General features: G+C 42.4%; 1 protein-coding gene across 3 annotated transcripts in view; it reads right to left on the bottom strand.

Moving 5' to 3' along the window:
• LOC132815099 (guanine nucleotide-binding protein G(s) subunit alpha) overlaps positions 1-20,226 on the bottom strand; it is a 353,011-nt gene that overhangs the window by 153,538 nt on the left and 179,247 nt on the right. For all 3 annotated transcript variants that reach the window (XM_060823858.1, XM_060823856.1, XM_060823857.1), the window contains exon 5: positions 4,758-4,855. In XM_060823858.1, coding sequence (XP_060679841.1) covers positions 4,758-4,855 — 98 coding nt within the window. The remainder of the gene's footprint in view (positions 1-4,757; positions 4,856-20,226) is intronic.

Genomic DNA, 20,226 nt, shown 5'->3' with positions numbered 1-20,226 from the left:
CTTCCTCATCTCGGTTTTAAATGGGAGATCCCTCACGCTGAGACAATACCCTCTGGTCCTTGGCCCTCCCACAAAGTGAACAATCTCTCCACAGATATCCTGTCCGGTCCCTCAAGAGTCTCATACATTTTAAATAGGTTATTCTTCTAGCCTCCATGAGTTTACTTTTAACCTCTCCACATAAGAGGATTCCTGCATACCCAGTGAACCTTCACTGAACTGCCTCCAATGTCAGTATACCTTTCCTTAGAGAAGAGGTACAAAGCTATTCACCATACTCCAGCTGTGGTCTGAGTCGTCCCTTGTATATACTTCTCTATTTCTACATTCCATTCCCTTTGGAGAAATAAAGGCCAACATTCAATGTGCCTTCCCCGTTATCTACTAAATTTGGATCGAGCTTTCTTCTTCACAAGGGCTCCAATAAGGAAGTCGAGGGGTGAATTTATGGAGGCTTATAATATCATGAGGGGCATAGATAAGGTGTATAACAAGAATCTTTTCCCTTGTGTGGGTGGATGAGTTCAAAACAAGGGGGCATATTTTTAAGCAGAGGAGAAACATTAAAAAGGATCCTCTTTTTCACACAGAGGGCAGTTTGTGTGTAGAATAAGCTGCTAGAGGGAGTGGTAGATGCAGGTACAGTTACAACATTTAGGAGACATTTGGACAGGTACACGATAGGCAAGGTTTGGAGGGAGATGGGCCAACTGCAGGCAAGAGAGACTAGTTTAATGTGGGAAACATGGTCGGCATGGACAAGTTGGACCAAAGGGTCTGTGTGCATGCTATATGCCTCTATGATTCCCAAATCCCTTTACACTGCAGATTTGTACATTCCTCCTCCATTTAAATAACATTCAGCTCCTTTAGAATTCCTGTCAAAGTTCTTAACCTCACATTTTCCCTCGTCATTCTCACGACTTGACTTGCAAACTATTTTTGAGACAACCAAAAATCAGCTTTAGTATATTCACTTACCTCAAAATCATTCATATAGATTGTAAATAATTGTCGGCCCAGTATTGATCTCTGTGGTCCGATACAGTTTACATATTGCCACCAGAAAAAGCACCCCCTCCTTATCCCAACTGTTTTCTATCATATAGAAAATAATCTATCTGTAGAAGAATAAAAAGCTCTTAAGTAGCTTTAGATGCAGCACCTTATGGAATTCCAAATATATTACAGTTACTGGTTCCCCTTCATCTATCCTGCCTGTTATCTCCTCAATGAACTACAATACACCTGACAGGCATGATTTCCCCTTTATGAAGCCAAGCTTAATGTCATATATTTCTAAGTGTGCTACTATGACATCCTTTCTAATTAAGCTTAACACTTTCCCAATGATTTATATCAAGCAAACCACCCAACACTTGTCTGTTTTTTTTTGTTTCCCTTTTTTTGGATAAAATGTATTACAATAGTAAGTTTTTCTATCCTCCGAGACTTTTCCTGAGTTTGGGCATTTCTAAAAGATTACCATCAGTGCATCCACAATCTCTGAAGCTACTTCCTCTATAATCCTATTATCCAGCCCACCAACCACAGGAACCTATCGGCCTTTAGCCCCTTTAACTACCAACAGAGTAGTGGTGCTGGGGAAAATTATTGTATTTATTTCTTCCCCGACCTTTGCCCCTTGATTTAATATTTTTGGAATGTTATTAACATCCTCTACTGAGGAGACCGATGTAAAGCATTTACTCAAGCCCACTGTCATTCTCTGGTTCTCAACTATTATCCCTCTGACTCATTCCCATGGGGCCTTTGTTCACTTTTTCATGCTCACTAATTTTCTTCCTTCCATCCATGCACCAATCTCCTTGGAGAACTGCGACTGAAACTTGATGTCTTCTGCTCCCTCCGGTTCAAAGCAGCCTTTCTTCACACCAAGGATCCCTGGGAAGGTTTCCACACCTGCTGCACATTACCCTCGACCAGTTATTAATCTGAAGAGATGGGTTTCTCACTTGCTATTCTGTTGTCACAAAAGTACAAGTTAATCTTGCGATTAAATTGTTGTCAATGTTGTTATGACCAGAGCCTGGACTAGGTTCCCCAAATGATGTTGGCTCCAGACGATACTGTAAATTGTTCAACGTTTTGGTGAGGGAGTTCTGCTCCTTTATTTATTGGCTCCTTCAGTTTGTCCAGACAAGGGTCAGTTAGAAAGAATCTCTGCCCTGCGGATACCTTTCTCTCAGACACAATGAGTTTGTGTTTTAGGAGGAGGCAATTTAACCAGGCTTTCTCCAGGTAACAAAGACGACAATGTTTTTAACTTGCTGAGTGCAAAAGGAGTTGGCAATGCTGGAATAAACAAAGTCCAAAGAAAGACAAAAAAAGTTAAAAGATACACGGATCAGGCTCTGAATCATTGGTGAAATATTGATAATGGAACAGTTGATTTCATGTGTCTTAACCCTGTAGTTTAATGAAATAGTTTTGTTTTTGGTGGCGGAGGACTGGGTGACGAGGGAAGGAGGGAAAGTGAGTGAGTGAGGGAGTGAGCCTGTTATCACTTCCTGCTTGAAGTCTGCCTGACCTTCCATGGCTTTAGAGTCAGTCATTGTTACTGGCTGAAGCAGTCCTCTTTTATAAACCACAATCTGGAATTAAAAGTTAAAATAAAACGTCAATAGCACCTCAGGATTCTGATTCGTCACAATGGCAACATGCCAATGTGTCAACTATACATGGTGTTGCCACTTGGTATGGGAAGCACGATCCCAGTATAATCTGCCACATGCTTACTGCCCAACTTTCATCCTGCTGTCAGGAAGCTGCCATTTCATCTCTCACACCACAACATATTGATGCCCGTAATATTTTCTCCTCCTTGTATCTTCCCCAAAGTACTTTTTCTTGGGTGGGGGGGCGGTGAATGGAATCATTTACACTTGGGAGAAACTTGATGAGCATTAGGTGAAGAGAAAGTGAGGATTGCAGATGCCGGAGATCAGAGCTGAAAACTGTGTTGCTGGAAAAGCACAGCAGGTCAGGCAGGTATCCAAGGAGTAGGAGATTCTTTCCTGAAGAAGGGTTTATGCCCGAAATGTCGATTCTCCTGCTCCTTGGATGCTGCCCGACCTGCTGAGTGTTAGGTGAGACCATGACCAGTTATGCCAACATGAATGTCACAGTGAAACATTCTGGCCTCCTGACCTCAGTGTGAACAATAGCTGGTGTGTGTATGATACAAGTGAGTTGTGGATGTCAATGGTGCCGCATTCCAGCAAAAGTCCATGGCTGTACCAGACAGGATAGAGAGGAGACTGGAACTTTGCTCAATGAAATTCCCTCAAACCTTATAAGTGGTTTGTGTTCCTGACATTTACAACTTGGAAAGACATTTCTAGCCTTAAACTGCCTAGAAAGGTTGTTTTTAGATCCTCAAAAAATTCTTAAAGTAATTTAACTGGGAAATAAAAATCTCCCAGGCAAAAATAAATCTCCCTTCCTGTCTGTGTGGCCCAATTCCCAATGGATTCTGCTGCCAATTTGATCCAATGGTTAAATGTGGGTTGTTGATGGAATTCTCTCACACTCTTCCCAAAGTGCTCTGCTTCAATACAGGAGTTTGTACAAGGCTATAACTACTAATTGCATTGGATATGGCTGTGTATGATGTTACTTAATGAAAATTAAACCCTCCATTAATAATATAGCAGAAGCCTTCTAAAAGTAGTTTGAAAGCAAGTGAAAATATAATTCTGAAAGTGCAATTAGCCCTCAAACAAAAATATGAACATACTTGTATATAAAAGATGTACTGTCTTTCATGCTAATTTTACTTAATCAACAAAAAATTTCCCAAACAGCACCTTTCAAACTCACAACCATTAACATCTGGAATGGTAAGCCACTCCCCATCCTAACTTGAAAATATATTGCTGTTCTTTCAGTGTCACTTGGTCAAATAAACCTGAAACTCCCTTCCTAACAGGATGGCCCTACAGCACACGAACTGCAGCGCCTGGAGGAGACAAGGTCCCAACACATTCTCAAAGGCAATGAGGCAATGTGAATCCATCTTTAAATCCTGGAGCAGCCTGTGATACCCACATTCCATGCAAAAGAAATTAACAATTCAGCATCTCAACTGGTTGGCCACAGTATTAATCTACAGTTACAGTTTTACAAGTTGCAATGTCTCTGGATATCAGAGTGAGTGATTGAGTCAATAGTTTTTCACTAAAGCTGCTCGATATAATATAATCGATACAGCCATATATCAATCAGACAGTTAGCTAGAGTTGCCAGTCCCCTTGATGAAAACGTTTCACATCCATTTACCCTGGTCGGTTCAACTGGCAAGTTTCTGCCTGAGCCAAATGTTGACCCAATTGTTCACTGGGTCACCGGAGGGAACATCAGTTAAAGGAGCATGTTCCCAAAGTGCAGGTTGATTATACTAAACAACAACAGACACTGCTTTCAGATTCCAGCTCATACCCAATCCATTGACAGTTTCAGAATGACAGCAAGTTATCTTTCTCACAATTCTTCTGTATCGTACAACTACATCCAAAATTCAAATATGTCATAGATTACAAATGCCTTACAGTTTTAAAAATATCAGTGTTATTTCACTAAGTCTCACATAAATTACATTACAAATCCCTTACAAAATTCATGTTTAATGCACACTCCATTCTAATTACTAACTTTAATGCAATGTAGAAGCACATTAAAAATAAGCATAACGCCTTAGAAAGATTGGGATTCATTTTTAGGTGAATGATACTTACTACTGTGCGCAGTCAATGAGCTGGTACTCATTTGACCTTTCAAAACAAGCCTTTATACCTTCATCGTCCCACAGTGCTTTCGCATGATCGAAGAACTCCTACAAAACAGAAAGAAATCTTCAGTTAATAAAACCGATTTCAAGACCAGACCTTGTGGCATTAGAGATGATAAATTAGTTTAGATTTGGCTCTAGTGGCACAGTGTCCCTACCACTGGACTAGAAAGTTTGGGTTCAATATCATGTGCCATAACATCTCTGAACAGGTGAATGAAAAACATAGGGACTCTTGTGGTGCACTGGTGGTGATCCTGACTCTGAGCCAAGAGGAGAAAGTGAGGATTACAGATGCTGGAGATCAGAGCTGAAAAACGTGTTGCTGGAAAAGCGCAGCAGGTCAGGCAGCAAAGGAGCAGGAGGAGAAGGGCTTATGCCCGAAACATCGATTCTCCTGCTCCTTTGATGCTGCCTGACCTGCTGCGCTTTTCCAGCAACACATTTTTCAGCTCTGAGCCAAGAAGCCTGGGTTCAAGTCCCACCTGTCTCAGAGATATGTGTTCAACACATCTGAACAAGATGACTAAAGTGATGATTTAGCAAAGCTAGGTGGCCTCTAATGGTGCACCGAGAGTCATCTGAATCCAAGCCCCATCTTTCCCAGAAATGTGAAATAGCACATTTGAACCGACTGACTAAAAGCCAGGTAGAATGGGTGGAAATGTAAGCTGTGAGGAAGCAGCAAAGAAGCTGCAAAGAGATATCAATAGATTGGGTCAGTAGACAAAAAGATGGCAGAGGAAATGTAAAATTATCTGTTTTGGTAACTGGAAAGTAGACTTTTAAATAAAGTAATAGGGAGATTAGTTGGTACTCAGAGAGGATTGGCTGTGAATCACTGCAAGTTAACCATTCAAGCCCTTGTCAATTATCAAAGCAAACGATATACAAGGGATTAGAGCACAAATGTAAAGAAGCAATTGTTTCAAATGATGGAAGGCTTTGAATAGAGCAAACCTGAATTAGTGTGTGCAGTTTTGGTGTTCACTGAAGAGGATGCATTGCCTTAGGAGTGGTGCAATGAAGGTTGGTTTGACTTCTGGGATAAGAAGTATCCTCTGTGCAATGGGAAGTTGAGTGAACCTACACTCTCTTAAGCTTAGAAGGATAGGAGGTGAGCACATGTAAATTGTTAACAGGCTTGAGAGAACTATTAGGCGAAAGTGAGCACTGCAGGTGCTGGAGATCAGAGTCCAGATTAGAGTGGTTCTGGAAAAGCACAGCGGGTCAGGCAGTATAAAAGGGCAGGAAAATCAATGTTTCGGGCAAAAGCCCTTCATCAATTCCTGCTCCTCGGGTGCTGCCTGATCTTCTGTGCTTTTCCAGCACCGCACTAATCTAGACTCCTTGAGAGAAATATTGACAAACTTTTTCACCTGACTGGGAAACCTACAAGTAGGGGGTCAAAACTCAGGGATAAAGAGTCAGCCATCATCCCTGAGCTGAGGAGAATTCCTTCACTCAGAGGGTTGTAGGGTGCTGGTATTCTCACCAGGGAATCAAGGGATAAGAGGCTAAGATGGAGAGTTGTACTGTCGACAAGTTTCAGTCATGACCTTGTGATGGAACCTAATCCAGGAACCACATGGCTAACTCTTGCTCCAATTTCACATAGTTTTAAAAAAAAGTCAAAGCAAGCTGTTATAATTTGTGTATTGATGAAGTTTGTATTTCTATTCCCTCTGCAGACACACATCTACGCTTAGCAGTTTCATGTGACCTTGCGCAGATTGATCAGAATTTATTTTCATATAGATAAATCATTTACATTAAAAGGAATGAAAGTAATCTGTACAGTAAAACTATTGATCCACAAAACAAAGGATAAGTTGTTAAAGGCTGACCACATCAAAAAAAAATTACCAACGCTCTCACTCCTGTAATATTTAGAATATTCAGAAGGCAGACTTTCTAGGTTCAAATAGACATCTATTGTTTAACAGAACAGTATACTCCTTTCATATCCTGGAATTGCTGTTGAAAGAACAGCCCTTTTAACAAAAGGAGGGCAAAAGAAATGATCAGAAATATCAACATGAATGGCTCAAGTTCTTTTGCTCTCCCATTTCTTCACTAATTATGTGCAAACTACTTTGTTGAGAAGTTAGGGACAAGTTATTGTGGTTAAAAGGTTGTGACATTTCAGTTTGAAGTTCCTGCCAACATTAACACCCAGCAGATGGGTAAGGCTCTTTCTCAAATCAGGAACAGTGCTAGCATTGACACACACAAAGGAACGAGTTTTATTGTTGCTGAGTCGCTCCTCGTTCTTCCTGAAGATGGTGAAGGGTCCTCTCTGTTGACCCCTCTCCCACTGGCCATTTATACACAAACCCAATGAGGCCTGACAATTCGCACATGGGCCAGGGACACAAAGCAGGATAATTCCCAGCTCCACAAAGCTGATCTGCGGAGAAGTGCCCCAGACATTCAGATTGTTAGCTCAGCGTGGTTTAATGTCAGCAGAGTGAAATAGCAATTGCGTGACTGCTTTTTAAACACTGCAGATCTGGATTATATCCAAGCTTGGACCGACAAGTGGCAAGTAACATTCACATCACACAAATGCCAGACAATGACCATCACCGACAACAGACACTCTAACCACTGCCCCTTAACAATCAATGGTATCACCATCACTGAATTGCCCACTGTCAACATCCTCGGGGTTACCATTAACCAGAAACTCGACAGGACTCACCACATAAATACAGTGGCTATAACAGCAGGTCAGAGACTAGGGATACTGCGGCGAAAAATTCACCCCCTGACACCCCAAAGTCTATCCACCATCCACAAGGCATAAGTCAGGAGTGTGATGGAATACTCCCCACTTACCAGGATGGATGCAACTCCAATAACACTCAAGAAGCTTGACACCATCCAGAACAAAGCAACCCGCTTGATTTGCACCTCATCTACAAACATTCAATCCCTCCATCATGGCGCTCAGTAGCAGCAGTGTGTACTATCTACAAGATGCACTGGAGAAATTCACCAAAGGTCCTCAGACAGCACCTTCCAAACCCACGATCACGTTCATCATGAAGAAGAAGGGCAGCAGGTACTTGGGAACACCACCACCCTGCAAGTTCCCCTCCAAGCCATTCGCTGTCCTGACGTGGAAATATATCACCATTCCTTCTTAGTTGTTGGGTCAAAATCCTGGAATTCCTTCCCTACCGCCATTATGGGTCAACCCACAGCAAGTGGGCTGTAGTGATTCGAGAAGGCAGCTCATCACCACTTCTCAAGGGCAAGTAGAGATGGACTATCAATGCAGGCCCAGCCAGCAACACCCAAGTCCCATAAATGAATTAAAAAATAAGTAGGCTTCCTTCTCCAAGTATTTAAAGGGGAGAATATTTCCATGCCTCGACAGTTCAAATGAGTCTATTCAGTTTTCATGCACGTTTATGTTAACTTTTAACAACCCTAAAGGGCCCTTGACCTCTCCCAGAGATGTTCTAGGATCACAAGAGTATGGAAGCTGTCCCAAAGGGTGCTTGACCTCACCACAGAGCCAGGAGCTCCTGACTTCCTGCTGCTGGGTCTAAGGTATACAGTGTATTTTGGCACACCGAAAATAAACCTTGGATTAGCTGGAGTCTGCTGCATTTCTGCACGTCCCTCACTGAACAAGAGATTTGCAAATTAAACCCCCCCTCCCCCACACATACTCAGAAACAGCAAGGGGATGGAGCTTCAGATTTGTCACTGTTTTCACCAACACGTTGGTGCTCTCCATCTTGTGAAAATTCAAGGCTGAGCGTGGACAGGTTCACAGTGCTCAGAGGCATCACTGCTAAATCCAATCCACTGCACACTTGCAGGGTCCACATTCCATACAGGGCCCACCATGAACACTAGGAATGAAATCTTTGGCCATCTTACCACCCCCTCCCCACTCCCTAACCTAGGGATGCTCAAGTTGCTTGTGAAAGTTGCTTCACCTGAACTGGACCAACTGTAGTTTTCCTTGTAAGCTGGGGTCGAATTTGAGCAAATCAGCGTCCCACCTCTGCAACGTGATCATGAGAGGTCCTCACTCTGCCACAGCACACAGACCAATCAGCAAGCATAGCTAGTCCCAGTCACACACTTGCTGACCTACTGTAGCGGTGTGAGTGTCAAAATGGAATTGACAACAGGTATCACCCACAGGTTCCAAATTTAGTAAACAAAAGCTCAATATAATTCAAAGTGAATGTACTGAATATTAACAATCTTAAATAAAGAAGGTAGAGGACAGGGGAGGGGGAACAGGAGAGAAACCAGGACAAAAAAAAGGGAAAAGGGAAGCAGTTAGGGAACAAACAGGAAGGATTCGGAGGAAGAAATACAGAGATAAACGGAAACAGAGATTATAAAGAACACATTTCAATTTAGACCACCCTAACATGGCTTTGGTAAAGATTGAGGGTCAAGTCTTCACCCAGCTCCTCTATTACGACTGCAATTACATTTCAAAAATAACCAATTGATGGGAAAGCCTTTTGAAGGATCCCCTGGTTATGGAAGATGCTACATTAAGGTGAGTGAGTTTTATTTTCCTTTCATAAGTTTGATAAGGCAGTAATCAGGCATTCAGTAGGGGAAGGAAGAAAACACAAAAGAAATGTGTTTTAAATCCTTAAATTCAGAGCATTTTGTTTGTTAAGGTACCTAACTCTTGGGCTCAACATTCAAGTCACTAATATTGCTTTATGCAAAGCTGCTGTAAGTTTCAATGATTTCTCATGACCGGAGACTAATTTTACCCAGAGATTCACCATTGGCAGTCAGTACAATCGAGGAGTGTTGTGCTATTACAACTGTAACCAGATCAACAGTTTATTTTATGAACATATTTTCAATCAAATTACTGATCAATGCCAGTTAAATGTCAGTTGAGTGATTAAAATCCTTGGAGATCTGTCCGCTTGGTACCCTGAGGCTAGATTAATGATGGCACTCTGCAGTTTTCCCCATTGTGGTGCTTGTTTGCGATGGTTAATATCTTTACTGCATGACAAGCCCTGGGGAGCAAGTGACCCAAACTGGTCACAGTTTTATTCTAAGTTCTGGGGCTGTACCAATCACTGAACCTAATAACTAATAACCCAGTAATGAGGCAGAATGTGTGTCACGGTGAGTCAACATGCAAACTACAAACAAAACAACCATAGTCAGCAGCAGAATTTACACATGGCCCTAAAAATACATTTTCCCACAATTCACTGCTTCATCAGCCCGTCATTTACTACACTCTGGGGGACTATTCATATCATTATTGTGGCCCTCGAGATGCAGAAGGTTTGTAATCAGGTACACACTGGACGTAAGATGCATCATGTTATGGCCCAGTTGACTCCCAGAAGACGTGTGAACAGAAAAGTATTAATCACCCCCTTGTGGGCTTCTGCTCTAACTATATCATTCCCAGTTCACAAAGGTCATGTAATCACAAAGTGTGTTGTCCCACAGCCCCGATACAGCGGAGTGCCTTTTCCAAAACTATCTATGCTGGTGGCACAGCCTTCTCCTCACCAACACGTGCAATATCCCAGACAATGGAGGAATCCCAACATATCAGTGCGAAGGACAAGGATGAAGTTTCTGGAACCATCTTCGGCCAGAAGTGCATGATGTATCTCATCATCTTTTTAGAAGCCACAGATGTCAGTCTTCAGCCAACTCAATTCACTTTAATGATATCACAAAACAGCTGAGGACACAGGATACTACAAAGGCTATGGGCCCAGACAACCTTCTGGTAATTCGACTGAAGACTGGTGCTCTAGAACTAGCTATGACCAAAGCCCAGCAGTTCAAATGCAGCTGCAACACTGGCAATTACCTGGCAACGTGGAAAACTAGAGCCGAAAATGTGATGCTGGAAAAGCGCAGCAGGTCAGGCAGCATCCAAGGAGCAGGGAAAATCAACGTTTCGGGCGGAAAACTAGTCAGGTATGTGCTGTATGTGCAAGGCAGGACAAATCCAACTCAATTACTGTAATCACGGTCCACTCTTGATCATCAGCAAAATGTGTCAACCGTGCTATCAAGCAGTACGAGCGCAATAGTAATCTGCTCACTGATACCCCGTTCAGCCAGGGCTAACCAGCTTCTGCCTTGATCCAAACATGCACAAAGAGAACTGAGCTCAAAGATCACCTTTGCTATCAAGGAACTCGAGTAAAATTGGAGTCAATGGGAATCAAAGGATCAGCTGTCCACTGATCTGTTATATGGTCAGAGATGGGGATGTTCACTAACTACTGCACAACATTTGCTACCATTCACAACTCCTACATGTAGCAAGACCTGGACACTTTTCAGCCATGGGTCAGCAAGTGGCAGACAACATTCACAGTATCACAGCACAGTTACAGTGCTGGAGAAATATCTGCAGCAGCTCATCGAATGAGCCATTTACTTAGTGCAATTACCCAGCTCTCTCTCTGTAATATTCTTTCTTTTCAGATAACAATCTAACAGTCTTTTAAATGCACATATGCACCATCACAAATGATCAAGCAATGACAATCTTCAACAGGAGAGAATCTAACCATTTCTTCTTGACGTGCAATGGTATTACCACCACTGAATCCCTCACTAACACAGTGCACATAAATACTGTGGCAAAACAGCAGGTCAAGAGGCTGAGAATTCAGCTTAAGTAACTCCCCTCTTTTCTCCCCAATGCCTCTCCATCTACAAAGCCTAAATCTTGACTCAACTAAAAACTAATCTCTAGTTACTAAGAAACTTGATCTTGTGAAGATGATCACTCATGGCACTTGGTTAATTCCTATTATGTGTAGCTCAGTGGTTAGCACTGCTGCCTCACAGCACCAGGGACCCAGGTTCAATTCCCACCTTGGGCAACCGACTGTTTGCATATTCTCCCCGCATCTGTACGGGTTTTCTCCGGGTGTTCCAGTTTCCTCCCACAATCCAAAGATGTGCAGGTCAGGTGAATTGGCCATGCTAAATTGTCCCATAGAGCACCTAGGCTAGGGGAATGGGTCTGGTTGGGTTACTCTTCGGAGGGTTGGTGTGGACTTGTTGGGCCGAAGGGCCTGATTCCATACTGTAAGGAATCTAATATTAAAAAAAATTCAGAACTGTATGTATACTGGCTATAACACTTGAACATTCATTTTACAATTAAAAATACTAAGCCCAAACTGAAAGAACTGCAGATACTGTAAATCTGTAGTTTTACTAAAAACAGAAATTGCTGGAAAAGCTCAACTGGCCTAGCAACACCTGTGGAGAGAAATCAGAGTTTTGGGTTGAGTGACCCTTTCTCAGTACTGAGAACGTTGCTAAATCCACTGCACCGATCAGAAGCAAATCACCCTCAATCTGAATGGACTGCCTAAGAGAAGAATAATATGCACATATTACACTGAAATCTTTTTAAAGAAGTCAGTTTAGGAATATATGTTGGATATTAAAGCTATGACAAGTCATGAAATACAACTCTTCTTTATAAAGTAAAAAAAGCTCATGCAATTAGTAAAAAAAAAATGGAGCTACTGTTGGGTCCTTATTAACCAAAAAGGATCATGTTCAAAGATGACATTCTCAAACACTTTGAAGGCACCAGTGGATTATTTTCTCTACACATCAAGCATAATGTTATAAACCTATTCTTTACTCAGATTTATTACATACAGTGCACATTGGCTTAGTTTGTCTTGTACCTTACTTTTCTCTCATCCACATCAGTATCTCAGGGTAAAGAAACCACAGTCGTGTTACCAGGAGTTGAGTGACTGTTGAAGGGCAGGTCAGGAGAAAGTATAATCAAAGATCCTAGAACAGTGTTAGGAAAGGCACTGGGTTATCGCATACTCTCTTCCAGTTCGTTGGCTGTCATTTGCCAATGTAACCTTGAGACCTCAGTTTTTCCTCAGAAAACAAATACATTAGGAATTGTGACAGGAACAGGCCATTGGCTCCAACCAAATTGTGTAGGTCGTCCTCTTCCCATTTCCCTTCTCCCTTTGATCCTTTTCCTTCACCATCTTAAAGTAAAGTGGCAGTGAGCAAATTTGAGGAGGAGTCAGATTTTTAGTTGGTAATGGGTTGAAGAGTTATGGTTGAAGGCAGGAAAATGGGGAAGAGCAGCATATCAGCCATGATTGATTGGGAGAGCAGACTAAATGGGCTAAATGGCCTAATTCTGCACCTGTATCTTATCAACTTAAAGATGATGAAATTTCTGCATCAACAGCTAATTTCTGAAGTGAACTACTTTGAGAAGAGGTTTTCCTTACAGAATCTCAAATTCTATTTGATGTTACTTCTCTATTCTGTAAATATGCAAATTTGGTAACAATCCCGTGAGGTGGCTTAAGATGGATTTAAATTTTCTTCCATTTAAAACCCTTGCTATATCAGTTTAGTTTACATAAGACGTTTTCAAAACTCCTCAGGCAATCAGACTATTTGGAGGTACAAGAAATGAACACTTATCTTGTTGATGTATCAGTCATCTGTCTTCTTGATTATTCGATCTACTCCTAGGGCAATGTCATTTATGAATGGTCATTCAGTGTGCCTTCCTGATTTTTCTCAGATACAAGAAGAGTTTGATGTTTAATTGAGGTTGGGATAAGCACTGAAGGGGAGAGGCTCAATTTTACAAACACATGTGGGAATAAACCAACCAGCCTGCAGGTTTGCTAACAATGACTTTTTGTTTTCCTCAGCTCCAGCTGCATACGTTCACCTCAAACAAACAAACACTGCAGAAAGACACACCAAGAAATACCCACGGTGCTTAGCACCCGAGGGGCCTACTTTACCATGGTACACTGCCACCTGAATGTTTTTGCAGCCAACAATATCCGAAGAAACTGATCAAAAATGTGGTTTACGGGACATGCCTCTGCCGAACACCACTCTCAGTGTTCCTTAGCTGGCTGCTTTCTGTGGTTAACGTGCCTCGAGAGAGTTCACCCCTTCAAAACATGCAATTTAATTGCAGGAGGTTTAGAATTACAATTAGAATTAGAACCCTTATAGTATGGAAACAGGCAATTCGGCCCAACAAGTCCACACCAACCCTCCAAACAGTAACCCACCCAGACCCATCTCCCCACCGTATATTTACCCCCGACTAATAACCTATATTATGGGCGACTTGGCACGGCCAATTCACCTCTTTTGGATCAAGGGAGGAAACCGGAAGACACCCACGCAGACAACGGGAGAAAGTACAAACTCCACACAGTGTCGCCCGAGGCTGGAATCAAACCCGGGTCCCTGTTGCTGTGAGGCAGCAGTGCTAACCACTGAGCCGCCCTGTGTTGTTGGGCAACTAGTTAAGAACCAGGGAACACCATTAGCTTTGACATTGTGGGCGGCACGGTGGCACAGTGGTTAGCACTGCTGCCTCATAGCGCCAGAGATCCGGGTTCAATTCCCGACTCAGGCGACTGACTGTGTGGAGTTTGCACATTCTCCCCGTGTCTGCATGGGTTTCCTCCCACAGTCCATGCTAAATTACCTGTAGTGTTAGGTGAAGGGGTAAAGGTAGGGGTATTGGGGGGGGGGGGGGGGGTTGCGCTTCGGCGGGTTGGTGTGGTCTTGTTGGGCCGAAGGGCCTGTTTCCACACTATCTAATCGAATTAACGAAAAATAACTAGCATATTATACTGCAGTCTGTCAGTTTCTCAATATTTTGCATAAATACAGGTGACACAAGTTTTCATCCTTTTAAACAATTCACCTTTCAATTTTCTTTATTTTTGTAAGACAGTGTATTTATCACCCTTTAACCGCTGGTATAGACATTAGAAACTTAGAGAAAGCTTTCAAGTAGTCTGAAATATTTTCAAACACAGGACAGGCATAGGCACTTTTTACAGAGTCGATGACAGCCTACATTCATGTCACCCCCTTAACACGGTAAACGTCCCAGGGTGCTTTTCAGGTGTGCCATCAAAAAAAAAGTGGCACCGAGCCATATCAGGGGATATTAATACAGAAGCTGGGCCAATGAGACCTGTCTATAGGAGGTCTGTGCGGGAAAATAGAGAGTGTGTTTTAGGGGAGGGGGGTGCTTAAGACTTAGACAAATGAAGTTAAAAATCACACGACACCAAGTTATAGTCTAACAGGTTTAATTGGAAGCACACTAGCTTTCGGAGTGATGCTCCTTCATCAGGTGACACCATTAGAATGTAACCTATACAGGGGACGAAACGTCTGCAACACAAATTCCCAGCTCGGCAAACAGAACCACACCAATGAGCACCCGAGCTATAAATCTTCTCCCAAACTATGATTTTTAACTTTGTACACCCCAGTCCAACACCGGCATCTCCACATCTAGACAAATGAAGGCACGCTATCATTGCTGAAGAAACTTAAATCAGGGATGTGCAAGATGCCAGAACTGAAGCGGAACAGTGGCAGGGAAGGTGGGGCCATGGAGAGATTTGCACACAATGATGAAAATTGTAAAAAAAAGTGACATGCCGTTCAATTGGACATCAGCAAAGACAGAGGCAAACAGGACTCAATGAGAGTTATAAACCAGACAGCAGAACCTTTTAAGAGCTCAAGTCAGAAGACTATCCCATTAAAGCAAAGCAAAACTCTGGGTGTGCTGGAAATCTGAAATAAGGACAAGAAAACGCTGGAGCAACTCAGCAGGTCTGATGGCAACTTTGGAGAAAAAGCAGAGATAACGTTTCAAGTTCAATACGACTCTCCTTCAGAACTCAACAATGTTCCATTACTACAAATATTAAGCTTGGAAATATTTCTGTTATGGTGAGGAAGAACAGAAGTTGGAACTTTGTACCTTTTTCTCTGCCTAGTTTGTATCAGTTGAATCCAACGTGGGATATATAAATGGACAGTCTATGTTTCCTCAGCGTCTATCTTTCCTCAGTATTTAGCTACACAATGTTTGAAAACACCACCTTTTCAAGGGCACCTACGGATGGAAAATAAATGCTGGGCCAGCCAGGAACATCCACTTCCCACGACTGAACAAAGTGGTAGAGTGAGTTTCTGTGTTTCCATGGAGTTACAGAGCCATAAAGCACGGAAACAGACCATTCAGTCCAACCTTTCCATGCTGACTACAATCCCAAAACTAATCACATCCGCTTGCTCCTAGCCCATACCCCTCCAGACCTTTCCTATGCACGTTTGTAACCAAATATCTCTTTAACGTTGTAATCGTGCCTATATCCACAACTTTCTCAGGAAGCTCATTCCACACACAAACTACCTTCTGTGTAAAGAATTTGCTTTTCATTTCTATCTTTCTATAAAAAATCTCTCCTCTCACCTTAAAAATATGCCCTCTAGTCTTGACGTCCTCCCATTCTAGGGAAAGGACAACTACTATTAACTTTAACTGCACCTCTCATTATTTTATAAACTTCCATCAGGTCACTTCTCAACCTCCTATGCTGCAGTGAAAGACGTTCTAGCCGATCCATCCTTTCTTTTCCACTCAAACCTTCCATTCACGGCAACATCTTGGTAAATCTCTTTTCAACCCTCTCCAGCTGAATAATATCCTTCCTATGACTGGGCAGCCAGAAACCCCTTGCAGCAATATAAGTATCATCGATCAAGATGGGCGAGGTGCCTGAGGACTGGGGGGGTGGCTAATATTGTACCTTAGTTTAAGAAAGGTTGTAAGGACTGATTTTTGTTGTTGGTAAATTGTTTTTATGTGATTATAAAAGGTAGGATTTATGGACATTTAGAGGGGCAAAAATTGATTAGGGCTAGTCAGCAATGCCTTTTGCGCACAACGCAAACAGTCTCTCACAAACAACCAATTTGATTGAGTTTTTTGAGGAAGTTACCAAGAAGATTGATGATGCAGAGCAGCAGACATTTTTATTTGCATTTTAATAAAGCCTTTGATGGGGTTCCACATCGTAGACTAATGAGTAAAGTTAAGTCACGTGGAACTCAGGTTGAGCTTGCCACTTGGATTCTTAATTGGATTAACGGTAGAGACAGAGAGTAATGGTGGAGGGCTGCACAGGCCTGGGGAGGCCTGTGACCAGCAGTGTTCCACAGGGACTGATTCTAGGTCCTCTTCTGTTTGTCATTTATATATCAACAATTTGGATGAAAATATAGAAGACACGGTTAGTAAGTTTGCGATGACACCAAAATTGGCACATAGATAGTGAAGAAGATTTTTGAAGATTACAAAGTGATCTTGGTCAAATGGGTCAATGGCCTGAAAAAGTGGCAGATGGAAATTCAAATCTGGATAAATGCAAAGCATTGCATTTTGATACAACAAACTTACACAATTAATGGTTGGGTTTTGGGTAGTATTGTAGAACAGAGGGACCTAGGAATGTAGATACATAATTCTTTGCTTGCATCACGCATTGCCAGGGCGGTTAAAAAAGTTCTTCGAACACTTGCCTTCATTGATCAGTCTTTTGGGTACAGGAGTTGGGACGTTATTTGGAAGGTTGGGCAGGACATCGGTGAGGCCTCACCCAGAATACAGTGTTCAGCTCTAAAACGCAGCACATTGATGTGGTAATTGATCTGATCGAATCTGAAGATTTTCATTCTAACTTCCCCCAGGGTCTGTGCAATCTGTGATGTATCACAAAATAAGGGAGAAGGCTATTGTGATACAGGAATAAGGTGTAATGGAGCTATTAGAAAACTTGCACATCAGCCAGGCCATTTGATATCTTATAACAACAGAACCAAAGCAGGCACATAACAATTCAAAGATTCTGTGATGCGATCCATTACCGCATCACTGAGCAGTTTATCCAACACAGCACTGCCATGACTTTTTTTTGTTTTAAATCTGAAGCTTGCACCAAGAGAATCACTCAACTGAACTCTGGCCTCAGAGCTCACAACCAGCTACCTATTAAATATGTTTGTCCATTGTGCAGCATGTTAATGATCACACTTTCCTCAGAAAAGCATTCTGGTCAAAAATGGAAACAACATTACAAAACAAACTTTTATAATTTATGCTTCAGATATGATTCCAGTGAATAAGAAAGGCAGAACTGGATACCACAGTTAATGACAACAGGCACCTACAATAAAATCCAAACCCAATCCAAACCTTGCATTTATTTCTGAAGCTCTATTGCTGACTAAATTAACATTTGATACAGAGAATAAACTTACTAGGGCCCAATCCCATGTTTTTTTGCTTCCTCCACCACAGAAAATGTGTTTTTCTCACAAGGGAGTAATGTCAGGAAGGAGTGTGTTGTTACCATTAGATACAACTTCATCCAAGGGAGGGGAGAGTGAAGAGGAATCTGGAGGTGGTGTTGGTAAGTAGTAAACACTCATTCCCTATCCATTTTCATATTTTTACCAAACACACACAAGTTCCCTCACCATCCAATTAGCATTTGCTTCATTAGTGCAGACTCATTCCTCTGGGACAAGATAATACAGGCAGCATGCATTCAAAGAGAAAATTTAAAAGACATTCTGTTGAACACTTGGTTAAATATGCCAGTCAGTAAACTGGCCAACATTGAAAGACATTATAGGGTGGGCATGGTGGTTCAATGGTTGGCACTGCTGCCTCAGAACACTGGGGACCCTGGTTCAATTCCAGCCTTGGGTGACTATTTCCGTGCTGTACATCTTTATGACTCTACATTAACCCCTTCCTTACAAGTTGATACGATACTCTTGCTCGGAACACCCTTGGTTGAGATCAACCGACTCAGTAGAGACCTGGATTAATTCTGGTATATTCTGAAAATATATTTACGACTGTACAACTAAGGCTGGTCCCATTGTATGAATATTTTTTCAAAGCAAGTTCTGGTCAGCAAGATTCAGTTACTTATTACTTTATTCAGCTGTGACATTGCGTGGGTGGGTGGAGGTGGGGGTGCAAAAGTGGCTATGAAGATGTCTAATCTTTACAAAGCCAACAGTAGTACTTCATGTTGCCAAAGTTGAGAAAAACAAGCTCAGCAAAGACTAGCAATGAATCTTTGTTCTTATCTGCTCTGTATGACAGTGCACAGTATAATAATCAGCATAACAATGTGGGAACTTAAAACATTTCACAATAGTGATTAAAGATATTTTTTGCAGAATACTCCAGTATTTGGAACCCCAAGTTGAAGTAACCATACACTGTGTGCCTCCAGTTAGCGATATACCAGAAGGATTAGCGAGATACAGGGACAAAGCACTGCAACCCATCCTTCAATGGTACCAATGTCCAGTTTACTGGTCAGTATGCACTCTTACAATAGATTTTAACTCATCGTTGACATTTCTTTACCAGTTTGGGTTTGGGGAAATGTGTAGATATCAGGAGATATGACAGCCTCCAAATTTGGGAAGGGTCAATTGTCCCACTGGTCAGGCCCTATCCAATTCCAGTCAGGCAGCCTCTGCCTAGTCAGGAGATGGCTGCTGATCCATTTCAATGGAGTCTCTGGTTAACAAATGGATATAACCCACTGCACCGGGTAAACAAACCAACCAATCAGAATGAAGGGAGAGGCCAGCTCTGTGATTGGCAAGCTGGAACATTAGGACCATGGGAATGGGAAGGCAATTAGCTTCCTTCTGTGTATTAATTTACACAAGACTGCATTGATCAACATGGAACCCGACCGGCTGAACACCTACAGCTTCCTAACAAGAGACCTTCAAGGGCCTTAAGTGACAGACTCCGTGTCTCTGAGACAGGAGGCCTGGGTTCAAGTCCCAGCTGCACTAGAGGTGTGTGCTTATAAATCTCTGAACAGGTGGATTCAGGTTACTCGACTCGAAACGTTAACTCTGATTTCTCTCCACAGATGCTGCCAGACCCGATGAGCTTTTCCAGTAATTTCTATTTTTTGTCTCAGATTTATAGCAACTGCAGTTCTTTTGGATTTTTTAAATTTACAGAGGAGATGATTGCTGGTTGCAATAATTAGTTGGAGAGATGGGTAGAACATAACCTCAATTTACTCTCGGAGCAGAATAAAGTCGACTCCAAATCTCTGAGCACCTTGTAAAATCTGCTCGTCATGGGAGAGCTGGATATCAAAGCGATAGCATAGGCGATAAACAAAGTAATGGATTCATTACCATGGGCAAAGCTGCTGGTGCTGATGGGAAACCACTCGGAGCTGAAAATGTGTTCCTCGAAAAGCGCAGCAGGTCAGGCAGCATCCAAGGAACAGGAGAATCGACGTTTTGGGCATAAGCCCTTCTTCAGGAGTGAGGAAAGTGTGTCCGGCAGGCTAAGATAAAAGGTAGGGAGGAGGAACTTGGGGGAGGGGCGTTGGAGATGCAATAGGTGGAAGGAGGTCAAGGTGAGGGTGATAGGCCGGAGTGGGGGTGGGGGCGGAGAGGTCAGGAAGAAGATTGCAGGTTAGGAGGGCGGTGCTGAGTTCGAGGGATTTGACTGAGACAAGGTGGGG

This window comes from Hemiscyllium ocellatum, chromosome 4 (assembly GCF_020745735.1).
Source record: "Hemiscyllium ocellatum isolate sHemOce1 chromosome 4, sHemOce1.pat.X.cur, whole genome shotgun sequence".
In the NCBI taxonomy this organism is placed as follows: Eukaryota; Metazoa; Chordata; class Chondrichthyes; order Orectolobiformes; family Hemiscylliidae; genus Hemiscyllium; species Hemiscyllium ocellatum.
The sequence above is the reverse complement of the archived record's forward strand: the minus strand, read 5'-3'. Positions and strand labels throughout refer to the sequence as shown.